This window comes from Pygocentrus nattereri, chromosome 6 (genome assembly GCF_015220715.1).
Source record: "Pygocentrus nattereri isolate fPygNat1 chromosome 6, fPygNat1.pri, whole genome shotgun sequence".
Classification (NCBI taxonomy): Eukaryota; Metazoa; Chordata; class Actinopteri; order Characiformes; family Serrasalmidae; genus Pygocentrus; species Pygocentrus nattereri.
Genome location: NC_051216.1, coordinates 25,013,112 through 25,028,010, shown reverse-complemented (window position 1 = coordinate 25,028,010; position 14,899 = coordinate 25,013,112). Strand labels below are relative to the sequence as shown.

At 38.9% G+C, this 14,899-nt stretch overlaps 1 protein-coding gene across 1 annotated transcript in view; it reads left to right on the top strand.

Annotated features, from left to right (window-relative positions):
- epha3 (eph receptor A3) overlaps window positions 1-14,899 on the top strand; it is an 86,116-nt gene that overhangs the window by 46,457 nt on the left and 24,760 nt on the right. The window contains 3 exon segments of the mRNA XM_017710816.2: window positions 3,614-3,949; window positions 7,793-7,917; window positions 12,287-12,446. Coding sequence (XP_017566305.2) covers window positions 3,614-3,949; window positions 7,793-7,917; window positions 12,287-12,446 — 621 coding nt within the window.

Sequence of the window (14,899 nt, the reverse complement as noted above, 5' to 3'; positions counted from 1 at the left end):
CAATACCCAACATATCAGATAAAGCCTGACAGGATAGCGCTGGTTACTCTGTAGTGACAATAAAAGCTGTCATCAGATCATGCATAAATAAAATATAAAACATTATAAAATAATAGGCTATAAAATCAGCTTTCCAGAATTACATCTAAATCACACTTTAACAAATTAATTCACCAAGCAATGCTTTTGAACAACATGCCAAACATTTTTAGTCTGAACAAACTGTTCTCATGCTGTGTGGTAATGAAAAAAGTATAGAGTTTCAAGCCAGAGAATTTTTTGGTTGAGCCCTATTGGACTTTAAGTTTCAAGTCCAAACCCGACACAAGCCTGACAGTTTTTTATCCAAACTCAAACTGACTTGAACCACATCACCATATTTTGAATACAAAGCTAACACAAGTATAAGACTTCTTCTCAATATTGATCCAAACCAGCCCAACCATCACTCAGAGTGCAGAAGTGCAGGATAGCACACTTACAAGGTCATGACAATAACAACTGAGATAAATAAATAGTAAACAATATAAAGCAATGTTAGAATAAAATAATAAGCTGTGCAAAATGAAATTTAAATTCTTTATTCAACATTTTTTTATTTTTTTAGTTTATTCAACAAATATAATGCTTTTTTTGTCTTTACATACTGCGCTGTTCACACACTGTGGCACTAATATAGTTAAATGTTTACCTTCATCTATTTAATCTTAAAGGTTATATTTCTGTACATAGAACATGTAACATAAAATTCATTTTTGCCAAGCATTCCTAAATTAATTTGCTGTTTATGTCTCATTTTCTCATGAGTGTAGGCTTTGTGGACATGGGTGTTGAGTGGTTGAATCCAGTGTGCTATATTAAAGAATGAAATTATACTGTAGTAGTAAAAGCTAAGGTAAGAAGAAAAACAAAATGCAGGATAAAAATTGTTGTGACTGTGAACCCAACCGAACCAGACGTGAGCACTCAGGTCCCGTCAGGTTAAGACAAATACAGAAACTTTTCCTCAGCCTGCCTTTCCTGTGAGGTGAGGCCTTTGCTAAATCATAGCAAAATCATCAATGTCGTTCAGAATCTCATGTCTTGTGTAGACTGTTAAACTGTTCACATCAGTGTAAGCATGCTGCACAGCAGTCCTAAAGCTAGTCTCTTAAGTGCTGTGGTTTATGATGTTTGTTCTGGGATTGATGAATTTGTGTTGGCTCAATCTAACAAAGCTTCTGATCCCCCACAACTCAGTCCAAGCAGCCCCTGTGAGAATCGGCTTTGTTTGTTTATTTTTTAACCATTATAACCCAGTGGATCTCCTTGGGCTGCACCATGTAGTGAGCTAACCCATTCTCTTTTATAGACAGGGATGCAGATGGTACACAGATGCACACAACCACTGCCAAGCATTCCAAAACACATTATCCATAAATCATGGTCTCGCTATCAGTGCTGATTCAGATCACGTAAAACCACTGCGCATGTTGAATTCTGAGGCTAAGTTTAATAAAGTGTGTCTTACGTGACATCCAAAGTGGTCAGAATATTAGGTCATGCTATTCACTTATGTGTCACATTTATTTGCTCTGTCAAAAGCTGTTCTGTCATTGTTTCCACCCAAGCTCTTACAGCCAGTTCCTGTTTCAGTCTTTGATAAGCAGTGTCGTGTCTTTTATACTGCTTAGGAGAAAGGTTGAAGGAATATGGTGAAAACACTGGAATAGCCTGATATGTGAGTTTAATTTCAATGCGTCATGCTGTCATAGCCCTCAAGCTGACACATTTATCTAGATAGAATCTCCCAAGATGCATGGATGCTACTCTGGCTAGAACAGATTAGCTTTTAGCTTGGCTTTGAGAGTCGTGCTGCAATTAAAGCAAAGCTTTCTATGATTTTATCTGTTTTAATTCTGAAGGTCATCCAAAATTCTTTTCATTTTAACTTTCCATTTGTGTTTGAACTGTTTTGTATAATTTGGGTCCACAGTTCATGATGTACACAGCACAAGTTTAGGTTATTTCATAAATTAACTGACGAATATTTACATGTTTATGTTGGATTATGTAAAGCACTGTCCTGCGTTCACTCACTTGTCAGACGTTTCAAAGGCACACTTATTTATGCCTGCTTTTAGTATGTATAAATAGACCTGTTTATTTCTGCCTGTCTCCTTTTTATGACCCCATAAAGCTTGTATATTCAATAGCATAAATCTTCTATGTGAGAAAAATGTCTAGAGTAGACTGGAATGAATATGTTACGTATCTGGAACATTTATCAATAACAGGATGCAAACAGGACTCATATGTCACACTCTCAAAGTCGTGGGTCCAAACTGTGTTGTGGTTCCGGCTTTGAGGTGGCAGTGGTAATTTTAGGCTGTTGTGGTCCTGAACGCTGTATTCACACATCCATGAGCAGCAAGCTGAGCTGCTTGTCAGAAGGGCTGTGTGTGTGTAATGGATGGCTTACTCCAACACACCTCACATCCTCCTGCTGGCAGGCCAGCCAGTCTGTTAACGTTAACTGGCACACTGTGATTTCTATTATAAGTCTGGATCAAAGGATGCTGTGCTCTGGCAAAGATGTTAACCCTCAACACATTTCCACATTTTTCCCCCTCACTTGCAAGAAGACAGGATGGTTTATGGCCTTGCTTCTGTGGACTGAATCCCATTTGTGTCTTGCTTGTCCTTCCGAAATTGAAAATGACTTCACGTTTTATTATTCCTGTTCATCTGCAGAGGAATGCTCAAATGTATTCACACTGCTGCAATGTAAAATATAAATCGGCTTTATTTAAAAATATGTTGAGTCATGTGTTTTGTTTTATTTCCTAAGAAAACTGCAAAGGAAGCTCATATTTAATGATGCAAGTAATTATTAAGTAGTTAGTGTGGTACATCCTGTATTTGACCCATCTTAAGTGCTGATTTAGTGCTGTGTCAAAATCAAGGCAAAAGCGACTAAGAATGTAGATACGGATTGAGTCATTCCACTCCTTTGCGTTATGTGCTGTTTTTTTAATGCATCATTAAATCATCTCCTTATTCTGAGTTTGACTTCTTAGGGAGAGTCAAAAGTAAGAAGATCCAGCAGTGCTCCAGGCTGTAGGTGTAAATTCTTCACATCAAATCAAACAATCCCCTCTTGACCCTTAGCACAGGTACTTTTTTCTCCAGGCACCCAAATGTCTAGAATTCAATGATGGGAACATAAAAATTGCTCATTAGAAATATTTGGAGAATAAACTCCAAATTATCCTTGTCACCATAGGGAAAGACTCATGTCACTCATTTGAATGCTCAGCCTGCTTTTGCAATCAAGTGAAAGCCTGGTGGATGCACCTTATTCCCACTTCCTTTTTATGGCAACATTCTTTAAAGCTAACCTAGCAGTCCAAAGAGAGAGATTCTTACCAAATCTAAAGTAATAATGAAGCTTTATTAACTCCTGCCAAGGGTTTTAAAAGAAAAAAGATACTTCTGAATTCCATATCCGTAATATAGCATGAAGGCAAAGGTTCCTACTACAAAATTGCATATCCTGATGAAAAACTCATAAACTCAGGACAGCTATAAATCTGTAAGTCCATGTGTTTTTGTCACTTCCTTTTCTTATCAGGTCCTCCCTCTGCCCCCCGGAACGTGATCTCGGTCATTAATGAGACGTCGGTGATCCTGGACTGGAGCTGGCCAGCAGACACGGGCGGCAGAAAGGACATTATGTTTAACGTAGTGTGTAAGCGGTGTTTAACTGGCTCCAAACAGTGTGCACCATGCAGAGGGGCTGTGCGCTTCCTGCCCCATGCTATGGGCCTTACCAACACTACTGTGACTGTGGCAGACCTGCTGGCACACACCAACTACACATTTGAGATTGAGGCACAGAATGGAGTTTCCTCTCTGGCCCCTGCACTGCGCCAATATGCTGCTGTGACTATAACAACCAACCAAGCAGGTGAGCCTGTCTTTACTACTTTAGCTCTTCCAGAAAAGCCAGTGAATCAGAACCTACTGCTTAATAAATAACCCTGTACCATAGTGCTAACAAATAGTGATAGGAACACTTTTTTAAAAGCATGTCCCCACACAAGAAACCCTGCAATATTCTTCACTGAGCATCAGTGTCATGTCTCCATATCTCTGCAGGATTGGTAGCAACATATTCATGAAGACAATTCAATTTCTTGCCAACGATGTGCAACAAAGCTCAAAATTCCATTTGGAGAGAAGAAAAGAGCCATTTAATATCTCAGCAAGCCTATTTTTGATCCTCCCCTTCTGATGAGTCATGTGCTATCAGAGCTGTCTGGGCATATATCTGTCTGCAGGTGCTAGAGTCCAGTCTGGCAGACTGAAGGTCATGACTCCTCAGGTTACTATACAGGCCGAATGGAGCACCATCTGCCTTCCATTCCACTAGAGTTTCCTCTGGGAAGATGAGCGGTTGTGTTCTCAGGCCTTGTGGGGCCCAGGCTTCTGTCTCTTCTGTCAGTTCTGCTCTGTCTTTAAAGTTATAGGTGCAGGACCTGGTGGGTGATTTAGCACAAGCTTTAGAGCTGAGCTTATAGGCTCCGGAGTTTGGTGTCATAAAATAGTAGGCAGAGGACTACTGTAGATCAAAGGCTAAGGATTGATAGTTTTGCACACTTCTTACCAAAGGGAGCAGTTAACTTTGCTCTAAAACTCATAAAATCCTTACTGTTATGGAGCAGAGGCTGGAGATGTGCTTTTATCTATGCAGTATCTGCTCCTGTTCCATAGATACTGATGTGTTTTTAAAAATAATAAGAGAAAGGTTTGCAGCATGTGGTTTCACAATTATGAAATGAAAAAAAAACTGAATACTTATTATTGGTTTAGTGTAGCTTTATTTTCCACATAAATTGGAAGTTTCTGAACAAGCATTGCACCATGCATGATTAAGTATTGCTCTTTTGGATTTTGTAATATACATCTGGCCTCAAGATTCAGTTTATTCTGGTTATACTTTTGTGTGGTTTGAGCTTTCTTTGTGTTGTCACAGCTGTGATCTATTAAAGAAGTGATTGCCAAACACCGATGGTTTGAAAAATGTTTGATGACTTCAACAGGATAGACAGAAAATATACTTCTCCCTTAATTTTTTTGATTATCCTAATTTGCCCTAAATTAGTGAAGTTCCTAAATATTTAATAGCGACTCAGTCAGTTTGTCCAAGAGTAAGTGATCATCGCTGTGCAAAAACATTTATCTCCAAAAAAAAGTTTACAGGAGGAGTAGGTAAAAATATAATCATATAATCATATATTATATATATATATATAGCAAATTTGGAGCATTTCTATTGGATAAATTTATCACAATTATATATATATATATATATTTATAGAAATATTTATATAAATATATATTTATAATTATATATATATATATATATATATATATATATATATATATATATATATATATATATATATATATATATATATATGTCGTTCCCTTGACTTACATTAAAAGTAAAGTAGGTTATTTTCTTCTCCTGTAAAATGATCATTTTGGAGATGTGAGGTTGTTTTTGCTGTTTGGCAGATATTCTGTGAACGTCCAAGGAAGCATGGTACAACATCTATGCAGTTATTTTGAATCACATATTTGTTTCTCTACACACATACCAACTTGGGTGCCTGCCCGCTCTTACTATGTGTGTGCACACACTATATCTGTCACACTATAAAGCTGTTTTCCATTTCATTCCATTGCAGTTGCAATTGCTGTGGAGTGCAGAGACAGTGCTTGGCTAAAAGTCTCTTTTCTTTTGGCTTCTCTTCTCGCAACGTAAACAGTGGATCTAAATGAGTATTCCATTTCATCTTTGGGCTCTTTCAGAGAGCCCGAAACAATTAAGATCACAACCCCTTTTCACCACAGCTCCACTCTTTCAACCTTGGACAAGTAATCTAGCTACCTTTATCATCCTATAAAATGCAAATGGAAGTAGGAGATAGATGTGTGAACAGCAAACCCGGCTCTCTCGCCCCACAGCTGCAGTCGCTGTCAGAGAGTGCATTTACGAGGAGCTCAAAAGGATGTCAGCACAGCCCACTCTAAACACAGCTAGCATGTGCAGCACAGCCCCAGGGAGACAACACACACAAGCTGCCCTGTATGTTAGGACAGTGCTCTCATCTTGCTCGCAACAGCTTTAAAATGTTTGTGTTCCGCCATTTTGACAGGGTGTCGTCAGACAAACCACGGACTCCTGCTTGTTTCTGCCAGGACAGGATGTAGATTTTCAACAAAGCTGATAACAATAGGAGAGTTAGAACTGAGTGTGATGTCCTTCTTACATTTATTTAGTCTCGCTGGATGTTGCAGAATGGGAAGATAAGGTTAACTAGACCATTAGGTGGAAAGATGAGGATTTTTGCAAATAAAATATTTGTCTGGCTGCCAGATCCTCTCCCTATCGCTTTGGGGGTGTGTGTGTGTGTGGGGGGGGGGGGGGGGGGGGGGGTTATCCAGTATAAGAGGAGCTAGGGAAAGAAAGGGAGGGTCCATGCAAGAAGTTTCAGATGCATCCGTAGTGAGAGTCTGTTTCCCTCAGGCCAATTCTCAAGGACTTTTGGTGAACAAGTGATCTGCAGATTGTCATTGCTTTGCCTGCATTTCATCAAGATCATTTAAAATTGTTTATATCTGGAGCTCTCTCGCAACAAAGAAGTGGAGCAATACTGTTAGCCACACCTGTAAATGCCAGTGATTTGTAATCTGGTTTTAATCCACAACAGGTTGTGGCTTCTAGTTGAAAGTTGGTGAGGTAGCCTCCTCTCTGTAATTTTGTAACCGAATATTCTTTCAATTGCTTCCATAGGCTTACCTTTTTTGCACATTTTTAGCGGAATGTTGCACATTCATTCCTGGACTGGACTGTATGTGGTGCTTTATGCTTGTGTGTGTGTCATGCGCATAAAGCAGAAAGCTGAGAAGGATATACAGTGTCAAGTAGCCCATAGTCTATACACCATAAATCTTACCTACTATAAACTGTGGTCACTATAAAACTTCAATAATACCTTATCAGAATGCTGTGTAGGAGTGCAACCAGGAACAGACTGTTTCCATCTGGATTCATTAACAGGCCTAAAGTTTCCAAGGGGGTAAGAGACATTCAAAACGGTATAATCACAATCAAGAAAAGCTCGAACATTTCAAAGAACAACATGTTTTTTCCTGTGGTCTAATAAAATTAAAACACGGGCCAGTCAGATGCCTTCATGGCCTCCATGCTGCCTTGCAATTATAGAGCTGTAAAATTGAAAAAAGAAAGCACGCCAGGCAGGAGGAGGGAGGCGCAGAACTCTGACTTGAATTATGATCACAGATTGAGAACATGTGAAATGCCAGAGCCGAGAGACGTATGAGAGACTGATGTTTGAAGCACGTTGCCCTTAAAGATGGAGTCTTTTTGCTTGCAGTCTGCACTTGCACAGGCAGTAGCCTTTTTTTGTGTGACAAAGCCATCTTAGCTATTGACTGATAAAACAAATTATAGACGACCGCATCATTGTGCCTTTATATCCTCAGTTTTCCCAACTTTGATACAGGCCCCCAGTGGAGAACAAACGTAATTAGGTCAACAGGAACTAATTCACAGGATGCAAATAGTTGAATCAAAATGTCCGTTGAACTTCCTGTGAACTTCAGCTCTATGTGCATGTAATGCAGTCACAGGCAGAGTGGAAGAAGCTAATCCTCTTTTTCGCTCTCTCGCCCACTCTCCCCCTCTCTCTCTCCCTTTTCATTTTGTCTCTCTCTGCAGCTCCATCCCCGGTCACGGTCATCAGGAAGGACAGAACATCCCGAAACAGCATCTCACTATCCTGGCTGGAGCCAGAAAGACCCAATGGTATCATCCTGGACTATGAGGTCAAGTACTATGAGAAGGTGGGGGCAGTTAAAGATGTACTTGCTCAGGACATTCAACACTATTAACATTTAAACTGGGTCTTCATCCCTCGCTATGGCTTTATTAGTGAGCTTAATCGAAATTGCAGATAGACATGACTGGGGGCATGTTTTAGGTCATTAGTTCAAAGCTTCTAAAAGACAGAGGCTTAGTTTAATAACATTATGTATGATTCTGTCAGCTGTGGCTGTTTTGACTGGAACAGATTTTAAATTTCTCTCTTACTGGTTGATCAGCTTATTTGAGGGTCTTTTCACCACACAGTGGAAGAGTCAAATCAATTCATGATTTGGGCTAAATCATCCTTCTGTGTCAGGAGCAAACTCAAAAAATAAGTGTGCCAAAGGGATTATTTAGCCACTGAATAACTGCTTTTGGTTCCTTAAAGAACCTTTCCATAGATGGTTCTTTAAAGTAACATTTTGCAAGTGAGACATGTGAGTATGAAGAATGTTTTTTAAAGTTGGAAGAACCTCCACATAATTCAGAGACTTTTATTTTTTAGAGTGAAAAATAGTGATCTAAACACCACCTGCCTATTAAGCCAGTGTGCTGAAAGCCCAGGCCTGCTTATCTTTAAAAAATATTTAATCATAAGACCTGCTCTCCTGAGTGACCTAGTTCAGGCAGCCCCTCTCCAGGTCTCTTACAGCTGCCATATGATTAATGAAGCATACAGGGATTCAGGCCTGATTCACTTAATATGTTGATTAGCAGGGTGAGCATTGTTGCCCCACACCAGCACTGCTCTTTTGGGCTGACATGAGAGCTTCTATTGCTTAGTGTTTTCAGTGGAGCCCTTTCATGCTGTCAGGCACTGTGGTGTCTTTTACCCCTACATGAAGTGGGTAATGTCTCCCTCAAGCCGGGCTGGCTAAAATGAGCTAGGCTCCGGGTTTGGCACTTGAGTGGGCTCGGACATTGTGGGAGTCTCCTCTCCCATGCTGGCAGGGGATCTGAGGGTGTGAAAGAAAACCCTAGTCTCTGATGGCAATCGGCCAGAATTCTCTCCACAGAAACAAACATTCCATAGTCTGGTGGGTGAATGGTTTGAGTGAATGACCACACACATTCACACACATATAAAATGTAATATGAAATTGCAGACCTGCAGAGAGGCTTTATCATCTCCAAACTGTCATTTTTACAAACACTTATTTATCAACTGTTGGTTTTGACCTGCATAGTCTATGCAGACTGGTTATGGTTTAACAGTATTGACCTGCATATATCCAGGGTACTCTGTGCTTATATATTCAACAAATGTTCACTGGAATTATGAGAAAATAATTGAATGAACAACATTTGTAGCATTTGACAGTAAAATTGCCCAGCAGAAACAATTTTATTCAGAAAGATGCACCATTACAAAGACTGATATATTTTATCATTTAGGTTGTGGAATTTTACACACCTTTTTTCTGTTGAGTAGCTACAAAAATGGTCCAGAAAGCTGTATACATTTTTGTAGCTGGCATCTTGAGTGGCTACAGCAATTTTGATTTCAAATATACTAATCCCACTGTTCAATTTGTTGGCAGAAAGGAAAGGCAACAAAGTGTTTGACCCCTGTCCTTGCTACAGAAGGCTTTTGTAAAACGTCTTTCAGTGTGATCAGTCAGGCTCCAAATTTCAGCCTGTGAAATGCTGTAGGTTGGCCATAATCTCCTTATTTGCAAGCAATGGCTGCTTCTCTTGGGCTAGGTTCACTGCCTGGCACAGGTACGCTCTGGGGCCTCTGACATCTGCCGTGTCTCTTTTGACCCTGGATGGCACAGGGTCCTCTTTTCACAATCAAATCTACTCCCCATTGATTCCTGTTAATTATACGTCCTTGTCAGACATTGCTTCAGCACGCATGGCTGGAGTTTCCCAAATCCTACACAACCAGGTCTGCCATGTGGAAAAGCCAGTGATACTCCTTGTATGACCTATAGTGCCCCTTGATCCAGGCTGGCAGAGGATAACAGAGTGCCCCCCACTCCCACAAGAAAATACACAAACACACCCACTGAGAGAGAAAGGAGGCCCCCAAATCTGTTCACAGGATACACTGACTCATGCTGACCACAGGAACACCAAGACTCCAAAACATTAACCTCATAAAAGACCTCCTGATTCACTAAGTGCCTTTTGGAAGAAGGAATGGCATCAACAGTTCTACTTCAAAACAACATAATGTTCACACTGTATACCATATATACCATTGTATACCATAAAATCAAACAAACGGTGCTAAATGACTTTCTAAAAGTCATTAAACATGCATGATCTCTGAAATAATGCAGCTCCTGTGAAGAACTGTCACGCAATGCTCCCTTAAAGGAAGGCTTAAAAAAAGAGAGAAAAAGAAAAAAAAGGATGGCCTAGCTGCTTCGTGGAAGACAAATCTCTATATGTCACTTCTAGACAGGGAGGGACTGAATTGCTCTTTTTGTATATATCATATGTAAAATGCCATGAAATGTTTTTAATGTCAGATGACTTGCAGTTTGTGTTTCTCTAAACATAGAATCTTTTCCATTAAAATCCCTGCACAATTAGACCAAATAGGAGCAAAGCCTTTTTAGCGCTCTTAATGAAAGCAGGGATGGTGGGAATACATGTTTGTGATTATTTTTCTGTTTTATCAGATTAATCTAGAACAGTAAAAGAAACAATGACATTTTCTCTAATTTGGGAATGTTTATTTCTCCTAAAGCTTAAATGGAAGGAATGCTTGTTGAAATGCACTTTATATTTACTCAAATTCTTTTTTAGTGGAGACTAAAGCAGTAACCCCAGATTGCAGTATTTAGATTGTCAGAGCTGAACATGACAAGCATATTAAATTCCACCAATAGCATACATGTCGAAAAGTAACAATCCCATGCCTTGTCAAAGCCCAGAGTCTGAAGGTGGCTGATGTAGAACTGAGACATATGGTAAGAATACTTCTAACAGGGGAAAAAAGTTTAGACACACCTGTGTGTGATTTCCAGGGGATCGCATGGTGTCGTGAGCAGTGAACACTGACAACCTGTGAAAAGATTTATGACTTAAACGAAGACACATACAATACGATGGAGGGTATTGGTTTCGTCTTGCCAGACATCAAGAGTGAATTTATTTTAAAGTGTTCGTTGAACCATAAAACCTGATGCAGTCCATTTGCTGGTTTGGAGAGCTTTTTCTGCACTGTTTTTAGTGTAAAGTCGGGTGGTTTGAAATGGCCTCTTCTCTTTGTTAAGAGGAAGGAGTGGGGATCTAGACAAATCCTGGGTCATGATGTTTGGTTTAGTCTGCGGCCTAAGTAATACTGCATGTGCATGCTTTTGTATGAGAATTCCTGCAGTGCAAGTTCCAAAGTAATCCTTTTTAGTCAGTTTTGCTACTGTATAGATGCATTTGAACAAAAGAAATATACATATTTATACTATGCCACTTGTTAAGAATGTATATTCATTTCAGTACATTGATGATTTCTTTAGTTGATATGTATTATTTGTTATTTGTTATATTATTATATGCAAAATCAAATCACTGCATGTAATTGTAGACAGTTTTTCTCATCTGGTAACACTTGCCAGTTATGGTGTATCAGCACTTATCAGTTAGTATGTTTTGTCTGGATGTGAAACTCAATAGTGCTTGCAAAATCTTCAAAAGGATTTTCAGAAATCTTATTTGCTGCTAATTACTCCAGCATGGGGTCATATAATTACAATAGTATGGCTGAGTGCGGTAGTTTTAGAATGTCAGAGATGTCACAAGATGCAAAGGACTTTTCGATTGAATCCAAGTCTGACACTTCCTCAACCTAAGGCTGATAGACGATGAGCACAACTAGGATGAAGTTTGAGTGATGCTGTTGTTAGCAGGAAATCCTTCTTTGCTGAAATCCCTACAGTCAATGGCTTAATGCTCACACCCTGTTCATTTTGCTGCTCTCCTCTTTACCCCATCAGAGACACATCTGGAAACAATGGGTTGAAAGCAAAGACGCCCCATAAATCCGCTGTAGTTTTTTTTTTTTTTTTTAAGCACAGTAGAGAGGATCATTGTACTGCAGAGATCTTTAGAAAAGCCATAAAAAATAAAGGTGGCAATTAATCAAGCTGAGTTGGCACTGTCCCCAGCAGTCTGGGACGTGCCTGATTATGAGAACACATTTTTTTGCAACCCAGGGGGACTGACCCAGTGTGATGCTGAGTGGCCCCCACCACCCATACAAGTACTCTTTGGACAGGTGCTCTGCTCTCATTAGGACTAAATTTGCTCATCTCAAGTGTCTGCATAGGTATCTCTGTGATGTTAACATCTCTCTGTTTTGCTCTCTTCTGCTCTCTCTCCTGTTTTCTGAAGCAGGAACAAGAGACCAGCTACACCATCCTGAGATCCAAGGGCACCAATGTCACTCTGAATGGACTGAAACCTGACACCAGCTACCTGCTGCAGATTAGAGCACGTACTGCAGCAGGCTACGGCAGCAGCAGCCGCAAGTTCGAGTTTGAGACCAGCCCAGATTGTAAGCGCTAAACAGCTCCTTCTCTCAGCGCAGTGTTAATATTTACCATGAATATGACTCTGTTTATGAATCAGTCAGAATTCACAGGTACAAAGTTAGGACATTTTTTTTTCTTATTGAAGATGCATTACACATACTTTATTTTTCCTTACAGTGGGGATTACGTGTTACGCTCCCATTGGAAGCTCTTGTTATATAAATATTAGATTTTAAATATTAGATTTAGTTTAGAAAAAGACACATACTAATTAAAAGGGTTAAAATATTTTGAGTTTGTTTCTCCCTGTTAAAGAGCTCTTTTAATACTATTTTATCCTTTTTTGATTGGTGTGCGGGCCTTGAAAGTAACTTTATGGGCTATGCAACAAAAGGCACAGGCATGCTGAGCTTGCTATGGATCAGAGTTTAATACTAAAAACTAGCCACCAAATGCAGTTTTGTTCAATATTGCAAGAATTGTTATTATATACTGTAATTATTATAGGTAATAATTGTGACGTGATATTGCAATGTAAAACTGAGAAGCTGCATTTCAGAGGTAAATGGACGTTCTATTAATCATGCTAATTATGATGTCTAATGCAGCTGGATTGTTTAAACACTAACATTTGCAGCAGTTTAGCACCAAACAGCGCCTCACTCCATCAGTACTCCTGCCAACCAGCTGTATTGCCCTTAGTAGGTTGTGCAATGACATTATAATTGTCTGTCAAATTACTGTGAGATTACCGATTTATGGATCCAGGATCATGAATTAAACTAAATTGTGGGCTGAGTGCATCATTACCTGTTATCTGTTTATGATCATTTTGGTCAAGTTATCTTGAAGATAAATTTTATTGTAACCTCTTTCTTGATGTTGTACCGCTTTCTCAGTCATTTTAGGATCACACCTTTGTTCTTCATTCTGGCCATCTACAATTTCTTCATTTTTAAAAGACTTCCTAGTTTCCTACTGATGTTTTTTAAACTTTAAAACTACACATAACTAGCATACTGAACTCATTTTGATCATTTATCAAGAAAACATTTTTTTAATTGAAATTCTAGTTCTTTGAACATTGTGGTGTTTGCATATCTGTTTGCATATCTGCTCACTTCACTCAAAAAGAGATGACACTTTAAAGGTTTATAAGACGACCTTTAAAATTTATGAAGATATGCAAAATCTAACATTATGGTTATTTTCCTTTTTTCTCACCCTTAAAAAAAATCATACACTAAACAAAAAGTGCTGTAAAAATGTATAATCTTTTCTCTCTGTATAAAGTTCTTGTAATCTTATCCATAATTTATGTGTAGTATCCTGTAGTAGTCTATAGTAATTGTTAGAATTGAAGATTCTTAGTCATGCAGAAATACTTTGATCCTTTTTTCAAGGTGTTGATGTTTGAAGTGATGCATGGGCTCTGTCTGTATACAGTAAATGATGCCTTTGTACGTTTCCAACACGCGTACTGACAGCATGTCACATTTTTATGTTCTTTGTGTTGAATGCAGTTGCTTTTCTCAAAATTGCCTTTTATCTAGTGCTGTGTTTGTAACTGTCTTAACTACTGTTTGGACAGGATTAATTTTAAATATGGAGTAATATTGCGTTCCTCAGTGATTTTAGTTCCATCCAAATACTATGTCTTTTTTTTTCTTTCAACTACACGCTCCTATGCTAGTAAAAATTCCACCACCTTTTATCTTCTATAAAACATACAATAGATTATTTTACCCAGGTTATATTAATCCCTTGTGAGCGATATAAAAACACTATCATGTCCCTGTGGAAGTAGAGTTTAAGTATTGAGGCACTGAAAGAAGTAATTTCTGTGAATAAAATCAAGTCAGTTTGTACTGTCCTACTTTAAGTTTATGAGTCTGAACATTAAATATGAAAATTTACAGGAAAAAATTTGATTTTAGACAGTGGTTGTTAACTGTGTCTGTTCATTTCCAAGCTAAAGATAACGCTTTCACTTAATTCACTTAATTTAGCAAAATAGGTGTTTTCCCACCAAGATTTCTTGTGCTGTTTGAATTGGTTCCTAAACATTAGAGACGTCCTGTGATAAACGGCATTCTGCCTCCTCATAAAAAACTAATCCTGACCTAAATAGCCCTGTAGATCATTGTATTTAAATACACAAACCAGTTTATGTATATTCAGTCACACTATAAATCTTGGCTGCCTCTCAGGCCGTGTCACAATGATGGCAGGAAGGTCCCGTCATGATTATAGCATTAAGCACATAGAGTAGCGTGTACATTCGATATACTGTATATATCTGTTTTCAGAGCAGAACCATTTTTTCCCCATGCCCTTCTTCCTAATGAAACATTTATGGAAATCAATGCACAGTCATGGAATGGAATGATACAGTGCAGGCGGCAATCGCTTTCTTCTCCGCAGGTTACTGAGCTGGTCATGCCTCTGTAGACCTCCATATGCATAGCAAATGTGA